Source organism: Mycetomoellerius zeteki, unplaced genomic scaffold (genome assembly GCF_001594055.1).
Source record: "Mycetomoellerius zeteki isolate Tzet28-1 unplaced genomic scaffold, Tzet1.0 scaffold31, whole genome shotgun sequence".
Lineage (NCBI taxonomy): Eukaryota > Metazoa > Arthropoda > Insecta > Hymenoptera > Formicidae > Mycetomoellerius > Mycetomoellerius zeteki.
Genome location: NW_017257294.1, coordinates 2172202 through 2195609, shown reverse-complemented (window position 1 = coordinate 2195609; position 23408 = coordinate 2172202). Strand labels below are relative to the sequence as shown.

Here is a 23408-nt window from a genome sequence, read left to right as displayed (position 1 = left end):
TATATATGTGTATATGATTGTAGGCTTGTGCGGGACGTCATACATCAATGAGCCACAATGTCAAATCCCATTCTAAGTGGCGTGAAACGGATGTAGCATGATCCACGCGTGAGTGTTTCGGCAAATGAATGAAAATAATGATTAGCTGTCGAGAGAAATTAATTTATGGACACGATAAGTCATATAAGTCACGTAGCATGCGGCGTGATTCTTATTAAGATATTAATGAACGAGCGACTCAATGGGAGATAAATGAAAAGAAAAAGAACGAGATAATGTCAATGAAACAATGATAACTATTTGCGAACGTGCGCTTGAAGCACTTAAAGCAAATTTCATTCGTTATATGCCGATTATACACATTCCGTTATATTTCTTTGATTTAAGTTGTATGATAATAATTACATTGTTAAACATTTCATTCATGAAATGAATTTCCTAATATTATTTTTATGATTAATATATCCTAAAAAATCGTTTCCTATCACGTATCGGTATTTGACGATTACAATGACAAGTGAGCGCTTTTACCTGTTCTGAGCGATTTTTCTCAGTGTGTCCGGACTTCGTATGAGCTTGTCCAAAGTCTGTGTGAGATTGGAGAAGGTCGGCCGATGGGTGCGCTCCTTCTGCCAGCAATCGAGCATCAACTGGTAGATAGCCTCCGGACAATCCATCGGTGCTGGAAGCCTGTAGCCTTTCTCGATCGATTTTATCACATCTTGATTCGACCAGTTCCAGTACGGCCTCTCGCCGTACGACATCACCTCCCAACATACGATACCCATACTCCAAACGTCGGAGGCGCTCGTGAATTTACGGAACGCTATCGCCTCCGGTGCTGTCCACCGTACCGGAATTTTACCGCCCTGAATATAAATGGTAGATTAATCGAGCAAGAAATTATAAATATATATTCGAGTCTTATAAGTCATTGGCTTATATTAATTTTTATTCTGCAACTTAAATCTGCTCACCCTGGTCGTGTAAGCTCCCTCTGTGGCACTCTCGATCTCTCTACTGAGTCCAAAGTCGGCGATCTTGCAAACCAGAGCTGCATTGACTAATACGTTTCTCGCGGCGAGATCACGATGCACATAGTTCATCTCCGCGAGGTACTGCATGCCGCTGGCGATGCCACGCAGCATGCCCACCAGCTGAAGCACTTGGAACTTGCCGTCGTTCGCGCGCAAGAAAGTGTCCAGGCTACCGTTCTCCATGAACTCCGTGATGATCATCACCGGATTGCTCTTCGTCACTACGCCTTGCAGGAATATTACATTGGGATGTTCGAATTGGCCCATTATCGAAGCCTCCGTCAGGAAATCGTTACGGGCCTTGTCTGCGGAGCCTGGTTTCAAGGTCTTTATGGCCACATCTATTTCCGTCCGTCCGTCGGGAGGCAATTTCAATTTCCCTCGGCAGACATCGCCGAACTCTCCGCCACCTGTGGTCGCAAAAAAATCATCCAGAATATAATCAAATTACTAAAATTATCTTATTTGATAGCCATTCGTGATACCATATAATAATGTACAAAATCGCACCTATAATGGCTTCTATCGTAATATATCCGGCGTCAATCTCTCGGGCAAATTCGCGTACCGCCTGATTCGGGTCCTCGTAGGTATGAGGATCCACATAACTCCTTGCACCTGCACCGCCTGCGCCGCCTGCGCCCGCCGCGGCGACCCCCACTGCAGGTGTGAACAGCGGCGTGGTCACTGCAACGTCACGAAAACAGAGTTCATTATATTAACACGAGGGCCGGTGGTGCGAAATTTTGACAGAACTCTAGACCGCGCGTCCCAACATTCGCTCTATCGCTCGGCCAACCGTGTCAAATCCCGCAAAAAAGTAACACTCACACATTCTCTCTCGTCAGCGAGTTTAAAATTTCCAAAAAACAAGACACAACCAAGAAAGCCAAACGCAGGTGGATTCTAAAATATGTCTCTTCTCTTTTTCAGTCCCACTTTAGTGAAAGAGTCATTTTTTTTTACTTGTATGTGTTTATCTAGCTTAGAATCTGGTGTGTTTAATGTCAAACGGCGGTGTCTATGTACGCTAGAAAAAATTCGCGCATAGTCATATGTCAAAATGCACAATTTTTGCATGCTAAATTATTTTGAAGATTATTGCAATATATTCGTAAAATCCAGATTTTTTTACATCACTCGTCCCGGATGCTTCGGACGATTCAAACAGCCTTTCTTTCATCGGTTTTTACAATCTTCTTTGTTCACACCAATTTAGTTATTATTTGAGCCGTCTCGGAACATCCAAGTATTTTATTGCATATATCGTGGTAAAAAGAAAGGCGATCGCGAAGCACGATCGCTTGAAGAAAAATAAAAAATAAGATTCAAAAAATTGGATGCAAGAACATGATGCAATTGCGTGCGAAACACGGGGCTGCAGCATGCTTTTATTACTTCCAAACTTTTCATCCATATCGCATATCTAGGACAGTGAAGAAAGAACAGCACGGAGTGTAGCGTAACTAAAGCTAAATATAATAATTGTGGAGAACTCGGAGTGAGTGTACGAGTGTCGGTGCGTTCGGTTATGCCTTTGATATATCGTGCGGACATGTCCGGCGTTTCTGTTTTTCTTTCAGTCACGAAAATTTTGGAGATTAATTTGGGAAACAAAGGACTTACGCGAGGACTTGCTCTTGTTGTTGGTATGGGTTGTCACAATCGGTGAACTGTCCATTTTGCAGTGCACTGTGAACAACACAACAACCAACACACTAATTGACAAACAGCAAAACAAAAAAAAGCGGCGAGTGTACGATGGTGAATTCTTTTTTTAAATGACGTAAAGCGAGAAATGGTACTGAAATATCTTTGTTTGATCACAGATGAGACCATTATAAAGATATGTAATCGAATCCAAGTAAAAACTATTAGAATATCCACATAACGCGCTAATTAAAAATGCACTCCTTTAAGCGTATCCGCGTATTTTCTTTTTATCTTTTATGTTCTTCCCGGTATATTTCACGAATCAAATCCAGATATAAAAAGCACATACGATATTAACATCGACACACTGGAAAATACGCATGCAATTGAAACGTGAGCAATGCAACGTGACGAACATACACAAGCACAATGCGCACATACGCGAACACGCATAATGTGTATCTAAGAAAATTAGGTATCGTGCATAATTGTTGTATATGTGTGTTTATTGGTGCGTGTGTGATGTGTGTATATGCAAAAGCGTAAAGTCTGACTTAGATTGAGAGTGTAATGCATGTACAGGGGTTGCAAAAATAATCTACACAAAATTGAGTTCCTAAAAAACAAAACTTGAGGTGTTTGGAGAAGACTTACTGTAGGTCACAACTAGTCCTGTAGTAGCAGGCGATTGTGTACATTGTTTCATTGGATTTTTTCATGGATTTTTCATGGAGGCAGGTTCGATAGATTAGGGGAATCGCACATGAAAAGAAAGAATCGAAAGAATTTGGTTAGAATAATCGCACTCAGGCAATGGGCCAGATCGGTGTGAATTTTGGTTGGAAAGCGATCGTTTCTCTTTAAGTCCCTGTCGCGGACGTATTTCAGAGCCCGACTGCTTTCTCTTCGCTCATTTTCTCTATGGTGTTAACTGTTCAGCTATCTCTCTTTCTCTCACTCTCATCCGCAAAAAAATCTCTATACAGTATTGAGGGGGGTGTTTAACGTATTATCGTGGGTCTGTTTGTATACGGGGTATAGTTTTGACACTTGCTGGATCTAAGGGGGGCCAGTGATTCCAAAGTTAGTCACAAGACACGAGGGCATAGTGAAACAACTATGAAAGTGACAGGGTTATGGGGGCGGGGCGGGTAATAGCGATAATAAATTTTTAAAAAGAGAAATTTCGAGCAAAATGCAAACGTACCTTCGCCGTTTCTATACTCCAGGGTGTCGCAGTCGCTCGGCTGTTTCTTGTTGCACTCGTCCGAGGCCCTGCTGCAACGAAATCAGTCAATCAACGTATATCAGTTAATCAACGTATATCAGTCGAATTGAGCAGAACAATTGGAAAGAAGTGATTTTTCGTGCGTTAGTAGACAGTTCGCGACATTTGAGATATATATTTCAAATATAGAAAATGATTCAATTACCTTCTAAGAATTAAAACGGTCATGATGATAATAATCACGAGAAGTACGACCACAGCAACGATCGCCCCTGCGATTATCCTAACTTGCATGTTGTCGTCCTCGCCGACGTAGTCTGCATGAAACATTTCTGTTAAAGGCGCGGTACGAACGAGATTGCGAAATGTGAATCTAAATGCCGCTGAACGCGCTTACCTAAACCCATCGCGTGGGGTGTCTTTTTAAATATCACCGGCGTGTACTCGCCCCAGCCGCGGGTGGTCTTAGCGCGAACCTGTATCGCGTAATCCGTGGAAGGCTTGAGACCTTTGAACGTGGCAGACAGCTCGGACGTTTGAATGACGGTTGCATTAGTGGCGTCGTCGTAGCGCGGGTAACACCTCACTGTACCAGATATCGAGATTATTAATCCCTCCGCCGCCACAATGCGATCGAGTGACAATTTAGAATTGATTTGGCCGTACAATGGCGTAGCAACATATTGTTATTATGACTTTTAGCTTTACCTTCATATCGCTCGACGAGATCGTTGTCTCCGCCAGCTCCGATATCTGGCGCGTCCCAACTGATGCTGAGCTCTGAGCTCTTGACACTTGTGATCCTGACGTTGCTCACTAGACTTGGCACGCTCGCCTCTGTTGTAACGGTAATATCTACGTATTCCGATTTGCCGACCAACGACGATACGCCGTTTTCGGCGAACACTTGGAAGCGATAAGTAGTAACCGCGTTCAGGCCGGTTATCGTGATCTTCGTGTCGTTGAAGATCTCCTGTTGCAAAATCGAAGCGAACACGCGCGTCAATTTTTTGATCGAGGAATAATTCAATTATCGCGCAATCGATATACTCGCGTAGGTATAATGTACGATTTTGACGAAAACTCACGGTATTAGGAATGTATTTGACGCCCATGCTGCAGGAATCGCAGTCCACTCTATAAGTCGTGTCAGACCTGCCACCCTGCATATGCGGCGCATTCCAGGAAAGGATCACCGTGGACTGATCGACGAAGTTGACGGTCAGGTTTTGCGGCGCCGAAGGTGGTTCTGCAAAAAAGCATATAGTCTTGAAGATTTTCGCGGAACGCCGACCTCCAAATTCTTTCCATCTTCCATGTACGCAAAACTCTTTCTTTGAATATAGTACATTGCAACTCACAAATATTACATCGAACAATTAATATAACGCAAGTATAAATTATAGAATTTAATATTTTAATGAAAACATTCAAGGAACTTAATTTAATATTTCAGGTGTTCTTTGAAACTCCTAAATTTTCGGAATTATATTTCGAACGATTATCTTTCTAAATTTTAAGATAATGACAAAAGACGAGCTTTTTTTCTGTAAAAATTGTTAATTTAATTTAATACTCACGTGTGCAAGGCATTTTCTTAGGATCTTTTTCTGCCCGAAAATAGCCCGGATCGCAACGACACTCCGTGAAGCCATAATCGGAAGCTTTGCTGTGCTCCGGGCATGGCTCGCAGGCATGAGAACCCGCCTCATGTTTGAACTTGCCTATCGGACACTCCTTGCACTCCTGCTTGTCCGTGTCAGCTTGGTAGCCAGGTTTGCAATGGCATCCGCCCGTCGGGAGATACCATTTGCCATCTCCCTTGCAGAGGAAAGTCGGCTGGGCGATTTTGACGGCATTCTCAACGCAAATGCCGCGCGTTTGCTCGATAAGCGCAACCTCGCGACCGGTTGGTGTGGCCGGAAAATGTGCGAAGTTCACCGAAATCTCGGGACAACTGATATAGTACACCTTGATGGCCAGGATCGATATGCAAGCGCCCTGGTCACGAAAGGCGAAGTAAACGCCCTTCTTCGTCACCGGAATCGACTTCACTTCGGTGTTTATCACCACCTCGGTGTTTGTGTTGAACCTACCCTCGCCCGCAGCTATACGACCTGTAAGTTATACGTAAAATCGGCATGTAAAGCCGTCCTAAATATTAAGAGCCGTCCTAAATATTAAGAGTTTAGTCGAAAACAGCTACATGAAAAAAAATCTAGTAACCCTCCGCCGACAACATAAATTTTAATTCTTCCATCAGGAATAGTTTCGAGAAACAAGAAGCAAATATTTTAGTAAGCTTAATTGATCTGTATTAGAGTTAATTTATCTATTAATTATGTAAAATTTTAATTTATTACGCGGGTTTTAAAATTTTTTTTAAAAAGTACTCTTCATCTCTTTGCAAATTATATTAGATTTGTTATTCTCGAAATAATATCATCATCCTATTTCCGAGGTAAATCTTTTAATTGTCATGCTTTGTGTTGTCATCGCTTACCAATAAGTTTATAACTATCTGGCTCCCACGGGGGTGGCTCCTTGGTGGCGGCGTCGAACTCGTAGTAGAGTAGACTGAAAGTCTCCTTACAGCTGAGAGCGTTCCCGGGGAACAGCGAACAGTCGCGAGTCGTGAAATTGATTTCTATGTACATGCGATTCGCTGGACCCCTCTCTATGAACGGCGTCCACAGCCAGTTGTTCACATTGGTGTACGCTACGTCGCAAACAACGTAACTCCTCCAATTGATACCTTTGTCGAAGTTTGTAAAAGACTCCTCTACCCACTGCAAAACAGATTGAAAAGAAAGAGAACTACGTTAATATATATTTTATGGGAAACCCATTTTTTTTTCTATTCTAGTTCTTAGTTGAAGTTAATGAGACCAGCGTGGACAATGATCGAAAACGGAAACCCTCTTTCGAAGGTATCGAGAAAGCGATCGCATTTCGATGCAGGAAGGCATCCGGCACTTAAAATCCACGATGCTAACCCAATTCTACGTGTTACCACCAACCGCGACGAAAGCGAGAAAGCATCACCCGCCGTCGTCATTGTCGTCGGTCGGCCGACATTGGCCGTAGAATCCTCCCTCGGTAAATGACGAGGCGGAGAGGCCAGGTCGTCGACTTGCGACAAACAGACCGCAAGGAATTACCGGCGCGCGTTACCATTAGTTTTATTGCCCCCCTTGGCTCTCGGGCTCGTCCCAAGAGCGACCGCAAAAAGTTCCGACCAGGGCAAGAAGGATCCATCGTCGTCATCCTCGCCGTCACCGGAACCCCTCTCTCTCTCTCTCTCCCTCCCCCTTTCTTCCTTCCTTTTCTCTTTACTTTGTTCTCTCTTACTCCCTCCCTCTCTCCCTCTCTCTCTCTCTCTCTCTCTCTCTCTCTCTCTCTTTCTCTCTCTCTCTCCTTCCACTCTCCTCTCTTTGCCGGTCTTTTTTTACGCGTCTCTCCGTTCCCGCGTATTTCATATTCGGACCAGGAAAGACTCGGCAGGTAAGGAGTGACAAAAAATGGTAGACTGAGATAGAGCTCGTGAGCCTCTTATCCAGAAGATTTCCTCACGGACGTGTTTCCGGCAGGCGGGCTGCAATAAATTCAGACCGCGCCGGCTACCCGGTCGCAAAAGGGAGATTATTACGGGGACGATGACGAGGTCGAAAAAATTTCATTAAAGCGCTGCTGGCGAAAAAAAGCTTTTTCAGCGGTCCGAGAGTACCAGTAGCCGGGAACCACGGAGGTGCAGTCCCGCAATTCGCCGTCGTCCGCGCATCGAATTACGATCCGGTACCCTTCGCACGCCTCCGATCGCAATTAATAGTTTTTAGCGGGGTTTGCGAAACTGGATTCGTGCCGCTTTTAAAGTAAGCATACGGTGCGCTCTTTTACGATAGAATACTATCACAGATGTAATTGGATTAATGGATACTGTCGTTTTATACACGAATCGAGAATGAAAATTCAAACTTGCTATGCTTTAAAGTATTCTACATTATTTTCTCTATTTTTCTGTTAATCGATATTGTAATGTTTCTCCCTGGGGATTATTACAGAAATGAGAAAACGCACCACTATTACCGTCACGTATTTATTTCGAAGCCATCGCCGAGGTTCTTTATCGTCTGGGAAATTTCATTAAGGACGGTAAAATTCATCCTTCCTTTTGCAGAGCCCTCCGTGGCTGTGTCTATGCCTGTCGCTTTCAACCTCGCTGCAAGCCGCGAGGAAAAGACGAAGAGACACGGTGTCGTTAACGCCGCGCGGCATTTAATTGGATCGCACTGAGAACCGTTCTCGTTTTAATACGCCGCGTCGATTTTTCGGCGAGACGGATTTCCCACTGGCGTGACCGTCCCGTGAAATTACTCATCGAAATTGGAAGAAAAGGCGATTAGCCACTGCATTATATTTCATTGCAATCCCATGATATCGGTTCCCGTCAGCCCTGTGTGCTCCGAGACGGAGACATTTTTTTCGTTCTAGCTTTATGGAAGATCGCTACTTAGTTAAGATTTACGTCACAAGCAAGATTTGTAATGTAGAAAAAAATTATAATAGATCGTGTCATTTTTCATGTGCTTACTCAGTTGGAAAATTTGTCTTAAATGTTACACCTTTCATATGTCCTAAACGGTTCGCTCAAATTTTTATGTTTATTTAACGCAAGACGAGTAAGTCCGAAATTAAATATTATGTAAAAAGTTAACACAAAGAACGTAACACTGATACAATTTGTAAGGAATCATATTTCTTCATTAAAATAAACATTTAATATATTAAATTAACACATTTTATTCATTTATCTTGGAATTTATATTTTAAAATATTTTTGTTATTTGTTCACGTATTCATAAATTATATTGTTAACACTAAGACATGTTGAATATCAATTTAACACAAAATATTCAAATAACACAATTACATTATTTTAAATTAACACTCAGATATATTAAAAATTCAACATAAAATTTTAACAAGGATTTAAGTGGACTGTTTCTAACACAAATACAAAATGTTTTCTGCTATGTAGTAAATTGTACACTGAGAAAAATACTCTGATTAAATCAAAATGGCTATCATAATCAGAAATTCTATTTGTCCTCACCAAAATGTCATTTCTTATTGGACTCTTTTGTTAGTTTAAGTAGAATATTCTTTTTTTAGTATACTATCAAGTTTTCCAGAGTGAAGATTGAAGGTATAACGTAATGGTTTAATGTGAAAATATCATTTGGATTAGTAGAATAGCATATATACGATAGTTTTTTTCTAGAACGTATAGTTACCTAGTTGCATTAAATATGACCGGTAGATTGTACATTTGCGTATCGTACGATCGACTGATGACCGTTCGATGTCGATGAAAACTATGCCGTGGTTAGCGTCTTTGTAGTCGAGTATCGATCGCGCGCCCTCGCCTCGCCGTCTTGTAGGTAGACGTGTCTCGCTATTTTCCGCATTGGCAGAGAAAGCACGGAGCGAGAGGTGGCACGTGCAAACTACCAACGTGGTTTTCCTCAGTTTTTATGCTTGTTAAGGGTAGCGACGGATGATGAATCACAAAACTGTATTGAAACCTGACATTCCATTTGTGTTATTTTTTACACGCATCCTCACATGGAAATAAAATCCCTGGGTCTCTATTTTGTGTACAGTATTTTTTTGTTGTTAAAATCAGTAAATACCCTTGTCCGGTCGAAGTCTCATTAACTATAACTAGCCATTTGTCCTGGTTTTTTACATTTACATTTGGTTAGATATTTATGATTTGCTGAAGAAAAAGCAACGCTGACAAAAGATACACTTTGAGACTAATGTGGTTGGGACAGCCAAAATTACCTGAGAGCTACCCTATGGTGCTTTCACTAGGTATCCTAAGGAAAAGTACCGTTCGTCGCCCATGGTTTCTTTCTCACAGATCAAACCGTGGCAAATAAATAGATAGGAGTCGATGGCTCAGAAGTAAAGTCAATAAGCTCAGAATGCGCTTGCACTAGTGAGATGAGCGGAAAAAGAGGAAAACTAAAGACAGACGTGGACGTAGAATACTGCCACCCTCGCGGATGGGGCACTGCCCCTACGCCAGTAATATCGCCACCATAATCGCAATTCCGACAGCGTAGCTGTCGGATAGGGAGGTTAGCGAGAGTCCGTAGGAAGTCTTCCATGAGCAGGAAGGGGAACGTTACGAACTTTTAGTCCGAGGGGTTCGCGGATCTTAATATATATTGAGCTCTCTCGTGTCGGGGGGAGTTAACCCTCACCCTTGGGGTGAGGTTGCATCGGCAGGCACGTAGGGCTCTCTCCTCCGTCAAGCTACGTGCATTACCGCTCTTGCGACGGACACGTATCGCATCCAGACGCGATCGAACTTTCCCCCGTTCTTCTTACCATCTCTTAGCCGACACCTTCGGGAGAACCGAACGCTAATTGCGTTCATGATGAAATTACGCGGAATAAAAGATCGTTATTAGAGAGCTTCAAACTGAACATAGAAAGATTTTGCTGAAGTGTCTAAAAATTTAGGTTGAGATACTGATCTGAAAATTCTGTTGGATCAAAATAATTACGCAGGAAACTCAAGTATAATAAGCAATACTGCAAAAAATTTTGAGATTCTAGCAATCAGCTTGAGCGTCTTACATAATTATTTTGATAACCCAACATTATCTTGATCAGATCTGTATTTAGTTAAATTTTTAGATACTAAAACTGTTCTTTTCGAATATTTAATATTAAATGAAATTAATACTTTCAATTTCGGTATTAGATGTACGAGAGAAAGAGAGAAAAAAGAAAGAAAGAAAATGTGTGTGATATGTACAACGCTATACAGATAAAAAAATTTTATAATATAATTTCGAAAGAAAATAAATTCTTGTCTTGAGTGCACAATAATTTTTCTTCTAAAATTTGTAATAAATATATTTTAAGATTATTGTCAAGGAAATATTTTTTGTTAAAGATAACCATTATTTCAAAAAGAAAAAAGTAAATTGAGTAATCACTTAACAATGGAATGATATTTTTCTGTATGTATTGTAGTAAGAATTCTAAAGACACACGAGTAATTTCAGTAGATAGCTATAGAGCAAATTTATAGTACATACGTATAGTAAGCATTCCGTCAATTATCTTCTCGTAGGAAGTTCATTATCTGGAGCACGGTCTGATTCATGAAATGGTCGTCGCTTTAAATACAATAGTACTATAATATCGTCCGCGATATAATGCAGCGTCCGGACGAGGGTAGATCGTCCGTTACGGGCGAACAAGTGCACATATGTGTATCCCCGGGCAGGATGGGCGGCCATCCCTCGGACAGGGGTGGTTACGCCACGCGCCAATCGAAAACTTTATGTAACCGTTTATTCTACGCACCCCAAAGCCGATATAACAGTATTTCGGGGCGAAAGATTGGCAGAAAGGCCGTTTAAGGAAGAATTTCCACGGTTCCTTGGCACTTAACTGAGATTTCTTTCTCTTTCTCTCCCTCTCCCTCTCTCTCTCTCGCACATAAACGCGTGCGAATATGCGTATATGTACGCGTTCGAAGGGAGAAAAGATCGTCGGTGAAATAAGGTCTGGATGTGAGAGAAGGTGTCGGATGAGAATTTATTTCTAGATTATTCGAGCCGAGGAAATGCTTGCGGGGTGCGGATCTTCTTTCCAGAAAAGGACAAATTGTTCTTCTCCGCGGGATCGAAGTTCTGTTGGGAGAAGCAATTTCCAGACGCGAGATTTACGACGCAAAGATCGACTCCTCGTTTCTCGCGAGGGGAGGCGAAAAATTCGACTATGCCGATATTCGATGATCCGATGTTTCTATTTGCCGCGCAGGTCTGAACTGTATTGGGGATGATACAGTGCCTTCAGGAAGAAAAAGAGGTTCCGCTCTTCTTAACGATAAAAGAAATTATTTTTCCAATATAATTGAAAAAGATACCTTATTTGATTTATGTACATTAAACGACATATATATATATGCCCTTTCAAGAATTCGTAACTATATATTCATCACAGAATCACATTTTAATGTTTACAGGAAGAATCTATTTGACACTGTGACACGAGATTATGATATACTTAATGACCATATATTATGTCAACCTCATTAAGTTTTCCGACGTGCCGGGAATATCTTCCTAGGATGCAAGATTATTTTAGAGAAACAGGTTTTCAAGCGTATATATATCTTTTTTATCGAAATTCATCGTCGACGAGCTGCTCGCTACTTGTCGGGCAGTCGATGACGGCTCGTGTGTCTTATGATAATCACCCATCCGTAATGAGCTTAACCGTCGTCGTAATATTTCGAGTTAGCGCGGTGCACGTCGTCAGCGTCGCGTGTTAGGGGGGCTGAACGCCCCTGACGAGACAGCGCACGTCATGCGGTAACGAGAAGGGCCGTACAGGGCCACGTGGACTGAATCAGACAAGCTTGAATTTCCTCGCAAATCTCTCTGCTCGAGAATCTTCGGAGATTGAAGCAGATACATGATATAGATCAAATCCAATTATCGACTATATAGGCACGAAAAAGATAAAAGAAGTATGGTCTCTTTTAAGAAGAACATTTCAGGGACAATACAGGGCGCAGAAAAGTAGAGAAATAAATGTCAATTTTCCTCGGAATTATAGTCTTTTCATGAAATTTTCCAATATAATGCAATATAATTTTATCTAAGTAAATATATTTTTATTTAACAAAGTATCTTTTAAGACCATAACGTAAAAGTACAATAAATAGGAAATAAGGTCCTAAAAGGTCAAGCTGAATCTTTAGTACTTATAATGTATTTGATGTAAAATATATTTTTCATTATCTCTTGAGTATTAATTCTACCATAATATTTTTTGGAACCCTCCTCCGCGATTCCTGGTCAGGATTAATACATCTAATTATACCGCATAATCGACACAATTTTTTCTGTCGCCTTGCAAAAGGGTCCACCCGAATTCGGTATAGTTCTATGCTAATTCGCACATTCACCCCGGTTAGTAGGCGGAGGAGAGGCGTCAGCTTTATAAAATCGTCACGAATTAGCCCGAGGGTCTGCGCTCTCGTTGGGGGTTGGGTTTAATATCGGAAGGACTCGGTCGAGCGGTGGACTCTCGACACACGCCCCTGGACCTGTCAGTTTGACGTATCGCAGTCGCAGGAATCCATTATATAGTCAATTACTCCTCGTGATAGGGAACGCGGCGCGCAACGGACCGCCATTCTCTCTTTCTCTCTCCCTGACACCCTCCAGTGCATTCACGCCGGAGCCGCGTCGCACAAACATGTACATAAATTCGTTCCACGCGCGCGAAACACGTCGGTCAAGTGGAGGATGCGACCATGCGACCCGCACGCACCCGCTCGTCGTATCGCCGATGATTATCGCCGAACGGGATCTAGTCCCGATGATTTCAGTTAAAGGCGCGTATCACTCGCTTGACGAACGAGAGCGCGCGCTTTGTATTCCATTTCAGTGTAGTGCGAATCTGTCAAATGCGGAACAATAGTTGGAGGATATTTTTCACCGCGCTCGCACCCTCCTACATTCACGGAAAGAACGATTTTTCTAAAAATTTAGGTAGATACAGATCTGAAAATACATTTTGTCAAGCTATCAAAATAATTAATGTAGAAAACTCAAACATGATGAACAATCCTGCAAAATATTTTGACATTCTAGCAATTAGTTTGAGCGTCCTATGTAATTATTCTTATAATCCAACAAAATTTATTTTCAGATCCCTATCTAGTTAAATTTTTAGATACTTTAGCGAAACCATTCTTTCCATTTAGTCGATATCGAGAAGATAAAAATGTGTTAATGAAACAAAAAATTCATAAATTATAAATCTAAAATAATTTGATTTACATATAAATAATATAATACGTTTGATAGCTGAGAAATTTCGCGTGATCTTCGTGAAAACTAGAAGCTGATCGTTTTTGTTGTTAGATATAAAAGCAAAGAGCCTAGGACGTCACTCCGAAGAAAATTGTTCAGATCCGTCCAGTCAGTCGTTAATTCATCCGGTCCCCTTATTTAATACTTTTCTCCGCCATGACATCTCAACGACTGTGTTTCGCGGGAAAGTTCAGCCAACTTTAATAAGACTTAGAAACGAGTCTCGAATCTCACTGTCATCGTTTCTTCTCGCCCACCCTCCATTTTGTACCGTCAATATATTCCACTGCCTTTCCCCCGAGTCCATTATCTCTGATCCTGCGGTACGAAATTCTCGTGGAAAGACGCGCGTGGCACTGTCAAGATTTTAGATGAAAGCGCATTAAGCTGCGAATACACACACACACACACACACACATCCTATATTTGCAATATACAGTTCATATATTCGTATATCCCGCACACGGTAAACGGTACCAAGACATCGAGGAAGAAACGAGGAGCAAGGAGCCACTCGAGGACTTGCGTCAATAAACAGTCTCGTCTAACGACGCGGTCCGGATGACGGATATACGGATCTGAAAGTAGAAGAAGAGTGACAGAGAACGAGTGCAAAAGAGAAAGAGAGAGAGAACGTTTGTGCGTGCAAAGAGAGAGATGAAGACGAAGCATGGCAAGAACAAGAAGTGCGCGTGAGAGGGAAGGGAAGAGAAAGAGAGAAAGAAAGAGAGGCGAGATAGGAAGAGAAAGAAGAGGAGGAGGAGGAGGAGGAGGAACGAATGCGGAGGCAACGGCCTGCAGAGGCCCCGAAGGCCGTTCACATGAATACCAGTCTTTCCATTAGTACTCGAACGGAGCGAAGAGCCCCGGCCCAGGTCTCATCTCGATGCATGATCGATACTCGCAGATCCAATCTTACCCAGGCTTCGCGATGCTGGTTGGACCACCGCGAGATACAATGTAACCGGTACACGCTTAACCCTGTGTGTTACTCTCATTGCGCGTGTCTTACAGGTAGGATATCCGGCGCAGTAACCATCGGCTAACCGGCCGACTCTAAAAGATCGTTAAACACGATCTTCTTAAGATTTCTCTTTCTCTCTCTCTCTCTCTCTCTCTCTCTCTCTTTCAATCTTGGAACGGTCTATAAACGAACGCTTTACCGATACCAATCGAGATATATCTCTGGTCTAGATGGACTTCGCTCTTTGTACGCGATACGACGTGCATACAACGTGAACTTCTTTACTCGGATTACACACAGCGAGCGAATATAGCACAGAATTTCGAGGTCAGCAGTGGAAGCGCAGCGAGGCGCATACGTTAAGTAAAGGTATTCGCTAGGGATAGAATCAGGCCTGGTATGCACTCGGAATGATTCAATACGTGAGTATCGTTTCGTTGAAACTATACTTACAGAAAGATTGCTACTTCATTGATGCATTCGCGAGATACTTGGTACGGAATGATTACATGCAAGCAGTACTTTAAAACTTTGGAGAACTCGCATTCTGTAGCAATAGTTTGGGAACGCTCACAATTATCTTTAGCATTTTTTATTCCAATAATTAGTTCTTCTTCTATAAAAATACAACTTTCATAAAAATTCCATTTAAAAAAATATGAATAAAATGTCATCATATGTATAATGTGTAAAATAAACTTTTAGATCTCGATAAGGAATTATCAAGGGAGCCTGTATCGATCTACATATCGCGAATTCTATTAGTAACTCCCTTATATGTCTCATCGCTGTATAATTCCAAGTTTGTTTCCTCAATTTTCTCAAGTTTAAGGTTTAGTAGGCTCGCTTTCGAGCGCGCAACAAGCTGACGTAGACGTAGAATAGCTTTCTTCGGAAAGGGAGGGTTCCAATACGTGTTGCCGATACGACGAGACGTCGTCAAGTACCGCACGACCGACGAGCAGAGAAAGGGCGTCGATCGGCGTTCCTGATGTACGTCCGTTCGGACGGAGGCTCCCTGCTCGCACCTTTCTTCCCTTCTTTTCGACGCGCAGTCAGGCTTTTCCAAATTGACTTTCGCTCTGTCACTTCTATTCCGCTTCCTCCACACGACCCTCGGCTACCAAAGAACGCTTGGTATGCGCCTCTCGCGCCGAGGGAAGAAAAGCTGGCGGAACACCTCTCTTTCTCTCTCTCTCTCTCTCTCTCTCTCTCTCTCTCTCTCTCTCGTCGCTGCTCTCGGTCGATCGGTCGGTCGGTCGGGCTCCTTATTTCAGGGCAACGCTGGCTCCCCGGGATGAATCATCGATCCTGCGTGCGTACGTGCGTGTGGATTTTCGACTCGCGTGTGCGCGAGCGTATACGAGCGGTATGCCGAGAGCTTGGGATATAGTTCTCTCTGCTGCTGGAGGTCCTTTGAGGGGGTAGAGAGAAGTGCACGGATGCGAATCCTATCGTTCGACCCTCCGACAAATTGGCAATCCACTACTATGGAGAGAGGGAGGGGGGAGGGAGAAGAGAAAGGAGAAAGCCCCTCGAAGGGTCGGTCGATGTTAGTACGCACTTGAATCGTTTTTTTTTCTCGTGCGTCGCGCTAAATGTCGCATGGTCAGTGATTACGCGAATTATTACGTCCCTTTATTCGCGGTTCCTACGTATTATCTGATCGTGTAAGAAAAGTTACGCTTCGCGAAGTTTAATGATACAACTTACTGATAAAAAGTCTCGGCTTGTGCTGTCACACGGAGCGTAATGACATTAATTATCTAATAGCAGGGTTCAGTACTATGATGGTATTAATTAGTAGATACTAATTAGTAGAAAAGGCAATGTCTATAACCAGTAGCCTCTAAAATTATTCACGATAACGCGACACAGCTGAGGCATCTCTACTACGAAACGATGCTGCGTCTGATGTCGGGATCGTTGGATAAGCAAAGGAAGAATGCACGATCGATCCTGCTGGCTTCAAAGCGATACTGTCCCGCCGACAATTGACGAATTCAATTTCGATAACTTCGCGACAATCCGTTCCGTCCGACTAACGGATTTTCTCTGCTGACTGTAAAGTTTTCCGAGAGTCGGCCGTCTCGCACGTGAGCTGACGGTTGCTTTAACCGTTTCCTCTCTTCTTCTTATCTCTATATCCTGTATCCATTTATTTGTCATCCTCTCTCGGCGCGGAGTACAGAGTCGATGAAAGGGAGACGAGTAGGACGGAGGAGTCGCTGCGCCCGTGACACTCTCGCGTCCCGCCGTTCACCCTCTTCCCTCCCATCAGCTTGCAACCCCTTTCTTTCCGCTGTTTTCCCCATGGGCAACGTGGTCACGTACCGGTCGTCATGGAAACCGCGCCAATCGAGATGGAAACTCAACCGTGGGACGCTCTCCTTTCTCTCTCTCTCTCTCTCTCTCTCTCTCTCTCTCTCTCTCCCCCCCTTTTCTATTCCGCTTTCTCCGACATCGCTTTTCGCTCTCTGTTCCTCTCCCTCTTCGCCAACGTGCTAACGTATTCGCATCTCGCTCTCTTCGTCGTTTCCAAATTATCTCTCGCTCCATCGTGCTCCTTCTTACCACCCGGCGGTTTCTCTGTCTTCATCTTCTGATCGTCCCCGCGCACGAAATCCTCGTTCTCGCGCACCCTCGTTTCCCAGTCGCCCGGTCTCGTTAGTTTAACCCACGCGCGCCGAATCGTAATGGGAAACGTACAGATGCATTAGGAGAGGCTTTACCATCCTAATAGATACCTCGTCGGTAGGCAGGACGTGCTCGAAAAGGTACCGTCAGTCTCCACGAAACTTTTTTACCTGTCTTTCTTGCAAGTCAAAGGGAATGAAATTACGGTAGAAGTACGGATTAAAGTGTTCAATTTAATAATTTCTAACAATGGAACTTATTATATGTATATGTATGCACTTATATCAATTTATAAATTTTATTAAATAAAATGTCTTTTAAGATCGTAATGTAAATATATAACGAATAGGAAATAAAGACTCTATAAACTGTGTTGAATTTATGTTTAAATAATTCGATGTAATTTTATGACTACGTATCTAATCCTGTAAACCGCGCACCGAATTTAATTTTCAATCTTAAAACGCAATCCTAACAGAGAGAAGAGTAATATTACAAATTAAATTGACAAACAATTTAATAATATTGATGTTCATAGGTATCTTAGAAATATATCTGATACTGATAAACATCTTCAAACCTATAAATAATTTTATTGCTAAAAATATGACCTCAGCCAGGTTTATAAAATGTATTATTTCTGTTTTGCTAATTATCGCACTATTAATTATTAATTACAAACCCTAAACCTCGTACGTGAATTTAACGAGTAAGTAAAAAGCACCAGACGCACCGCCGACATTTGCTAAACACATCGGGCAGATCGATAAAGACGACAGACGATCGCGCGGTAAAGAAATGCACGTAGGTACACCGTCGGCGTGCACCAAACGCGACATCGACTATACAAGTAGAGTCTGCAACCTGGCTCACGTACAATTGGCGTCGTAAAATGCGGCGACGGACGAGGTCCCGTACATCTTCCGGTCCGCGTTTGACTCTACCGCTGCCGTGCCACGGCTTCTCGACCTCTTCTCCCTGCCGTATTCTGCACGCGATCCCATTAATTCATCGTGAATTCGAGATCCGTCAAAAGGGAACGACATCATAAGCCCGGATTTATGCCACTGCGATGCGGTAAGCCCTACCTGCGGCACGCCCGTCTTCGCCTGGGAAACAGATGGTAGCCGCAGATTTCGTATTCAACGTGGTAGCCCATCTTTATGATTTTAATTCCTAGAAACTACTTTCGGGTGCGCTGCATCTTGCGGGTAACATTCACGTTTCTCGAACATGATGCGGCCGTTCATAGCCAGTTCGCGGCATGAAAGTTAAGCCAAGACGCTATAATTTTTGTCATCGCTCGGTGATCCTTTAAATGATAAAAGGTAAGAATATCCTGCAGAGTCTTTATTAACTCAAAGAAAAGTACAAGCCAATTTTATCGATGTTTTGTTGAAAATTAGCTTTATTCTATTAGTTACGCTTTCTAAAATACTTTTCGTCCTATTTTCTCTCTCTAAAGTGCGAATATATGATTGTTCCGCTTCAAGTGAATAAAAGGAAACACAATGAAAAAGACCAAATTATAACTCCACTATTCACGACTAGTCGTGCATGATAGCGTAATAATTGAGGTGTTCATAGACACATTTATCCGTATCGCATTTGGCAAGCGACATGACAGCTCGATGACAGTATCAAACACCCAAATTTCTGGTCGTACAATTCTAGGGGCGATAATACCGGGAATCAATATTTACACAAGATGATCTATATACAGTTCCCGCCGTTGGACGAGGCTTTTATTAATCCTCATGAAAATGGAAGGCGACCGGCGATGGAGATTGACACGCATACATAATGCTGCGCGTGCGCTGGTTCCCAGGAACTGACGACTGTTATGCAGCCATCGACGATTTGTGACCTGGGCTAGGTCAGCATTCGTCCACGATCTATGAGGGATCGGTTCATCAACGATAGGGTTCACATAATGACTCTGGAACTTCTTTTTTTAAAAGAAATTTTCTTCAAAAGAGCCGAGTTTCCGTTAAAGACATCATTAATCACTCACTACAAATGTATGTTTTGTCGATCATTCCCTATTCAAAATGTTTATTTATCAGTACATGTCGCCGGAATATTTTTCATTCCGTTCTATACACGACTTTGACGTTTTCAAATTGAAAACCAAAATGTGCGCGTTATTACAGCCGGCGGTTGCAAATATTTGCTCGATGGTACGAATCATTTGTCCAATCGAATGTAATCGTTGAAGCACATCGACAAATCGTCATCGAGGTTTCAACCATCTGTCGTGAAATCTCGCCCCTGCTGGAATAAACACCGCCGGATAGATATTGCGGTCGTAGAGAATGGCAAACGAAGCGCAATCACGTTTTGCAGGATGGCACGTGTCTCGGCAATCATGTAGATTCGTGGCAGAGCGAATGGTCGTGATTTAAAAATTAAATCTTAATCGGACAGAATTCAAGCCCACGCTTCATGCTCGTATCCGCACGCACACTGATATACGGACGCACATATGGTTCGAACTGGATGGGCTATAGATCTCTTCTCGCTCTCCTCCCTGGTCCTCGGCTTTCTTCTTGCCGGTTCACTCGCCTGAAATATCTCAGCCAGTTAAAACGCTATCAGTTCTAATAAACGATCATTCGTCTGCTTCGTCCTCCCGTCGTATCGTTAATGTCGTGGAACACGATGAGGATGAGGGTGGGGCAGGGACGACTTTTTTAACCTGCACAGTCACTCGACGCGTGAGAGAGGGGGAGATTTAGAGAGAGATCGGTCATCTAGATGCCGAGATCGACGGCGATGATCCGACGAGCGAGCGCGATGACGATCATCGCACGGGTCAATGTCACTATCAATAAATAGATAACACCGCGAGGAGCTTGCGCGTTTGTCGATGTGAATCACCCGAGTCATCCCCATAGTTAGCAGATAAGACGATCTCCGTTGTGGAAACAAAGGACGATTATTGAGAATCGAAATTACGAGAATCGTACGATTTATTAATGTGTGTAATTAATCTTACTGTGCATAATCTATTCGTCGCATTATTTTTAATTTCCTGAAAAAAGAACTATTGTAAAAAGTTGAACTCGAGTGGTACTATCTTTAATTATACGTTAAATCCTAAGTAGTATGTATCTTTTGTATTCCCATTAATTTTCTTCCCAAGTGTGGTAGCTCTTTAATTATTCTTCAAAAAATTATTATATCACAAAATTGAATTATTTTATTCAACTCAAGTATATAATTTTAAATTTATACGTAACGCAATTTATAATAAAACTACATCATGTAATGTAATCTAATAAGTAAAAGAAAATTGTCATCAATTAATATCCCTAAAATTAGACAGCGCGATAAAAATGTTACAATAATATTAAAGATATAAATAATATTATAGATATAATATTATTTACATTATAATTTTTCTTTGTATTAATTTCGACAAAACTTTATATTTTTTGTACAATAAAATTATATCACACTTTTCATATTTTTTTTTAGATTCTGTTTTTTATTACTGAAAAAGATTTAATTCCGTTATATAGCCTGTGGAAATTTGAATACTACACTGACACTGACACTCAAATTATCATGGTGTTAAAATCGAGCCCAAGCTGCCATAATCTCGTGTTATAAAAAAAAAATCAACGGTGTCGATTGACATTCGTCAGCTATGTGGCAAAACTCTGAAAAAAAAATTTCTCTCGTGAAATGCCTCGCGGCAGGTCAGGAAAAATCATGCATTATTTGTCAAAGCGCACGGTGGCGCGCTTTCAAAAAAGTCGATAGTAATCCACCCGCGAGGTCATAAAATGCGGAAAAAAGCCCCACGATCGGGTAGGAAAAGAAGCGCACCGGGGGTGATTAATCCCGTGGAAACGGCTTGCCGCGCTGCACGACTCGTGTGACCGATGGTGCGTACCAGAATAATCCAACCTCCATTCAATCATTCGGCCCGTGGGATTAATTCCAAGGGATTAGCATTAATTTCGTTCCGCGCGTGAGGTCAGTCGACTATCTCCGAAGTTCGGATGGGAAGAGAAAAGAGCATCGACGAAAGCGAAAACGGAATTCCGGAGATTTCCTGACCGTTCGACGCGGTGACGAAGGCAACGCGACAAGAATTCCGTCTGTTTCAAGCATTACCGACGAATCGCTCGTGCTAACAGAACTCGCCTGTTACAATAGTAAAAAAAATATATTAGATGCATATTTGCGTAAAGATAGAACGGCATTACGTCTGGTCTTTTAAATTACATACACAGAAAGAACAGCTGCATTAAAAAATTTAAATACAGATTTTAACAACCAATTTGAGCGTCTTACATTATTTTAATGATCCAAACAAAGTTATTTCCAGATCTGTATTTTTAGCTAAATGTTTAGGTACTTCAGCAAAACCGTTCTTTCTGTGTAGCAGAAATATAATAGCGACTATTATATATAGAGGCAATTGTCAAAGGAAGAATGTACGTTTTTATTTTGCCATTGCATAATATTTTTTGCAACATACCTTCTAATAAGTAATATTTCAAATAAGTTACTTCATGTATATGAAATACCATTTTGTATGTAACGAGACTGTTTATTATATTAAAAGCGAGTTCACAGATGCCGTTTTTTTTACTTAACGAAGAGAGTGCTCGATCCCGTTTCGCGTGCGCGTACAAAGAAATTTACGATGCGGATTCTTGAAGGCTCGCGATTTTCTGCGTGGCTCCGGATAAATAGCTCTCGATCGCCGAGGATGAGAGTCGACGGTAGTAGCCGGCGAAGGCAAATAATTGGATTGGCTTCCGTATAATTAGTACGCAGGATTAACGAACGTGAAAAACGCGTCTGGCTTCGAGAAGTCATATGCACGTAAAGTTTATTACGTGCATCGTTCTCATCTTTTGTGCTTCGACCGATTTTCTCTAATTAAGATAATATCGAACGATTATTTTCTCCCTTTTGTACAGTTTATGTGCTTTAACCAGCTGTCCGTATTCGGAACTGTTACGCTTAATTTTTAATAATGATCGGATTTTATTACATATATGAAAAGTGCATGTAAATGAGAATATACGACTCACTGAGTTCTTAATAATTAATTCAGAAATGTTTAACGACTGTTTCGCAAAGAAACTCGCTTTTATGATTCGCACGTCAATTTAACTTAATGGTTTTACGTTGCGTGATAAGTGAATGGAGGCAAATTTTCTTAAACTATCTGACGAGTAGTTAACAAGAGGAGTGGAGAGAAAGAGAAAAAGGGAGAGAAAGTACGGACAAAAATAAATCTACCTTTTATGATGTGATTCATGTTCACTGGATATGAAATTTTATGGTTCTCGCTCTTTATCTTATCGAATTACACGCAGACCGTATATGTCTCCGTTTAACTATATGGCAATGTGACCTTAATTCCTCATAAATCGTATTACTTATATCTATAATTTGTCATAATAAATTTATCTCAGTATAAATGAACTACATTTCTATATACAATATAGATGCAAGTTTATAATATATATAGCTCCATTAACTTCAACTTTTTTTGTAAAAATGCTAAAAATAATCACTTCCAAACTTTTTCAGTCTTTTGGCTTAAAAAATAGTAACTACAAAACACACATAGTTTTAAATATTTTGATATAAGCTGCTCCATAAACGACGGCTTTGAGGTTGTCTTGAAAAAAAATTAGGTGTGAAAAACAGTAAAAGTCTATAATAACTTTTACAAAATGTATCGCCGAGTAGCGCAATTAAAGGATGCAGGCGATTTGTTTTGTGTGCCGCGGAGACTCGATGAGAAATCCGTAATCGATACTTTTCGTTCGTTTGCGTGAGCTTCGCCTGCATGCAAAAGAGGTACCTTGATTATACGGGGTGGTCCCGATGCGCGCGACCCTAGTGACACTTTACGAGGCGATGCGCGGCCGTTTTGCAATTCGAGAACTCGCCGACACGTTTCTGTGAGAACAAGTTTTACTATTTCCCGCGCGTTATTCGCG

At 41.8% G+C, this 23408-nt stretch overlaps 1 protein-coding gene across 10 annotated transcripts in view; it reads right to left on the bottom strand.

Annotated features, from left to right (window-relative positions):
- Eph (Eph receptor tyrosine kinase) overlaps positions 1-23408 on the bottom strand; it is a 97582-nt gene that overhangs the window by 5559 nt on the left and 68615 nt on the right. For 2 of the 10 annotated variants that reach the window (XM_018451254.1, XM_018451251.1), the window contains exons 4-15: positions 6422-6707; positions 5499-6035; positions 5007-5167; positions 4627-4891; positions 4316-4504; positions 4124-4235; positions 3898-3968; positions 3345-3362; positions 2664-2729; positions 1548-1724; positions 978-1447; positions 532-869 (exon numbers count right to left, since the gene is read on the bottom strand). In XM_018451254.1, coding sequence (XP_018306756.1) covers positions 532-869; positions 978-1447; positions 1548-1724; positions 2664-2729; positions 3345-3362; positions 3898-3968; positions 4124-4235; positions 4316-4504; positions 4627-4891; positions 5007-5167; positions 5499-6035; positions 6422-6707 — 2690 coding nt within the window. The remainder of the gene's footprint in view (positions 1-531; positions 870-977; positions 1448-1547; positions 1725-2663; positions 2730-3344; positions 3363-3897; positions 3969-4123; positions 4236-4315; positions 4505-4626; positions 4892-5006; positions 5168-5498; positions 6036-6421; positions 6708-23408) is intronic. The other 8 variants (XM_018451259.1, XM_018451256.1, XM_018451252.1 and 5 more) reach the window with 7 other exon arrangements.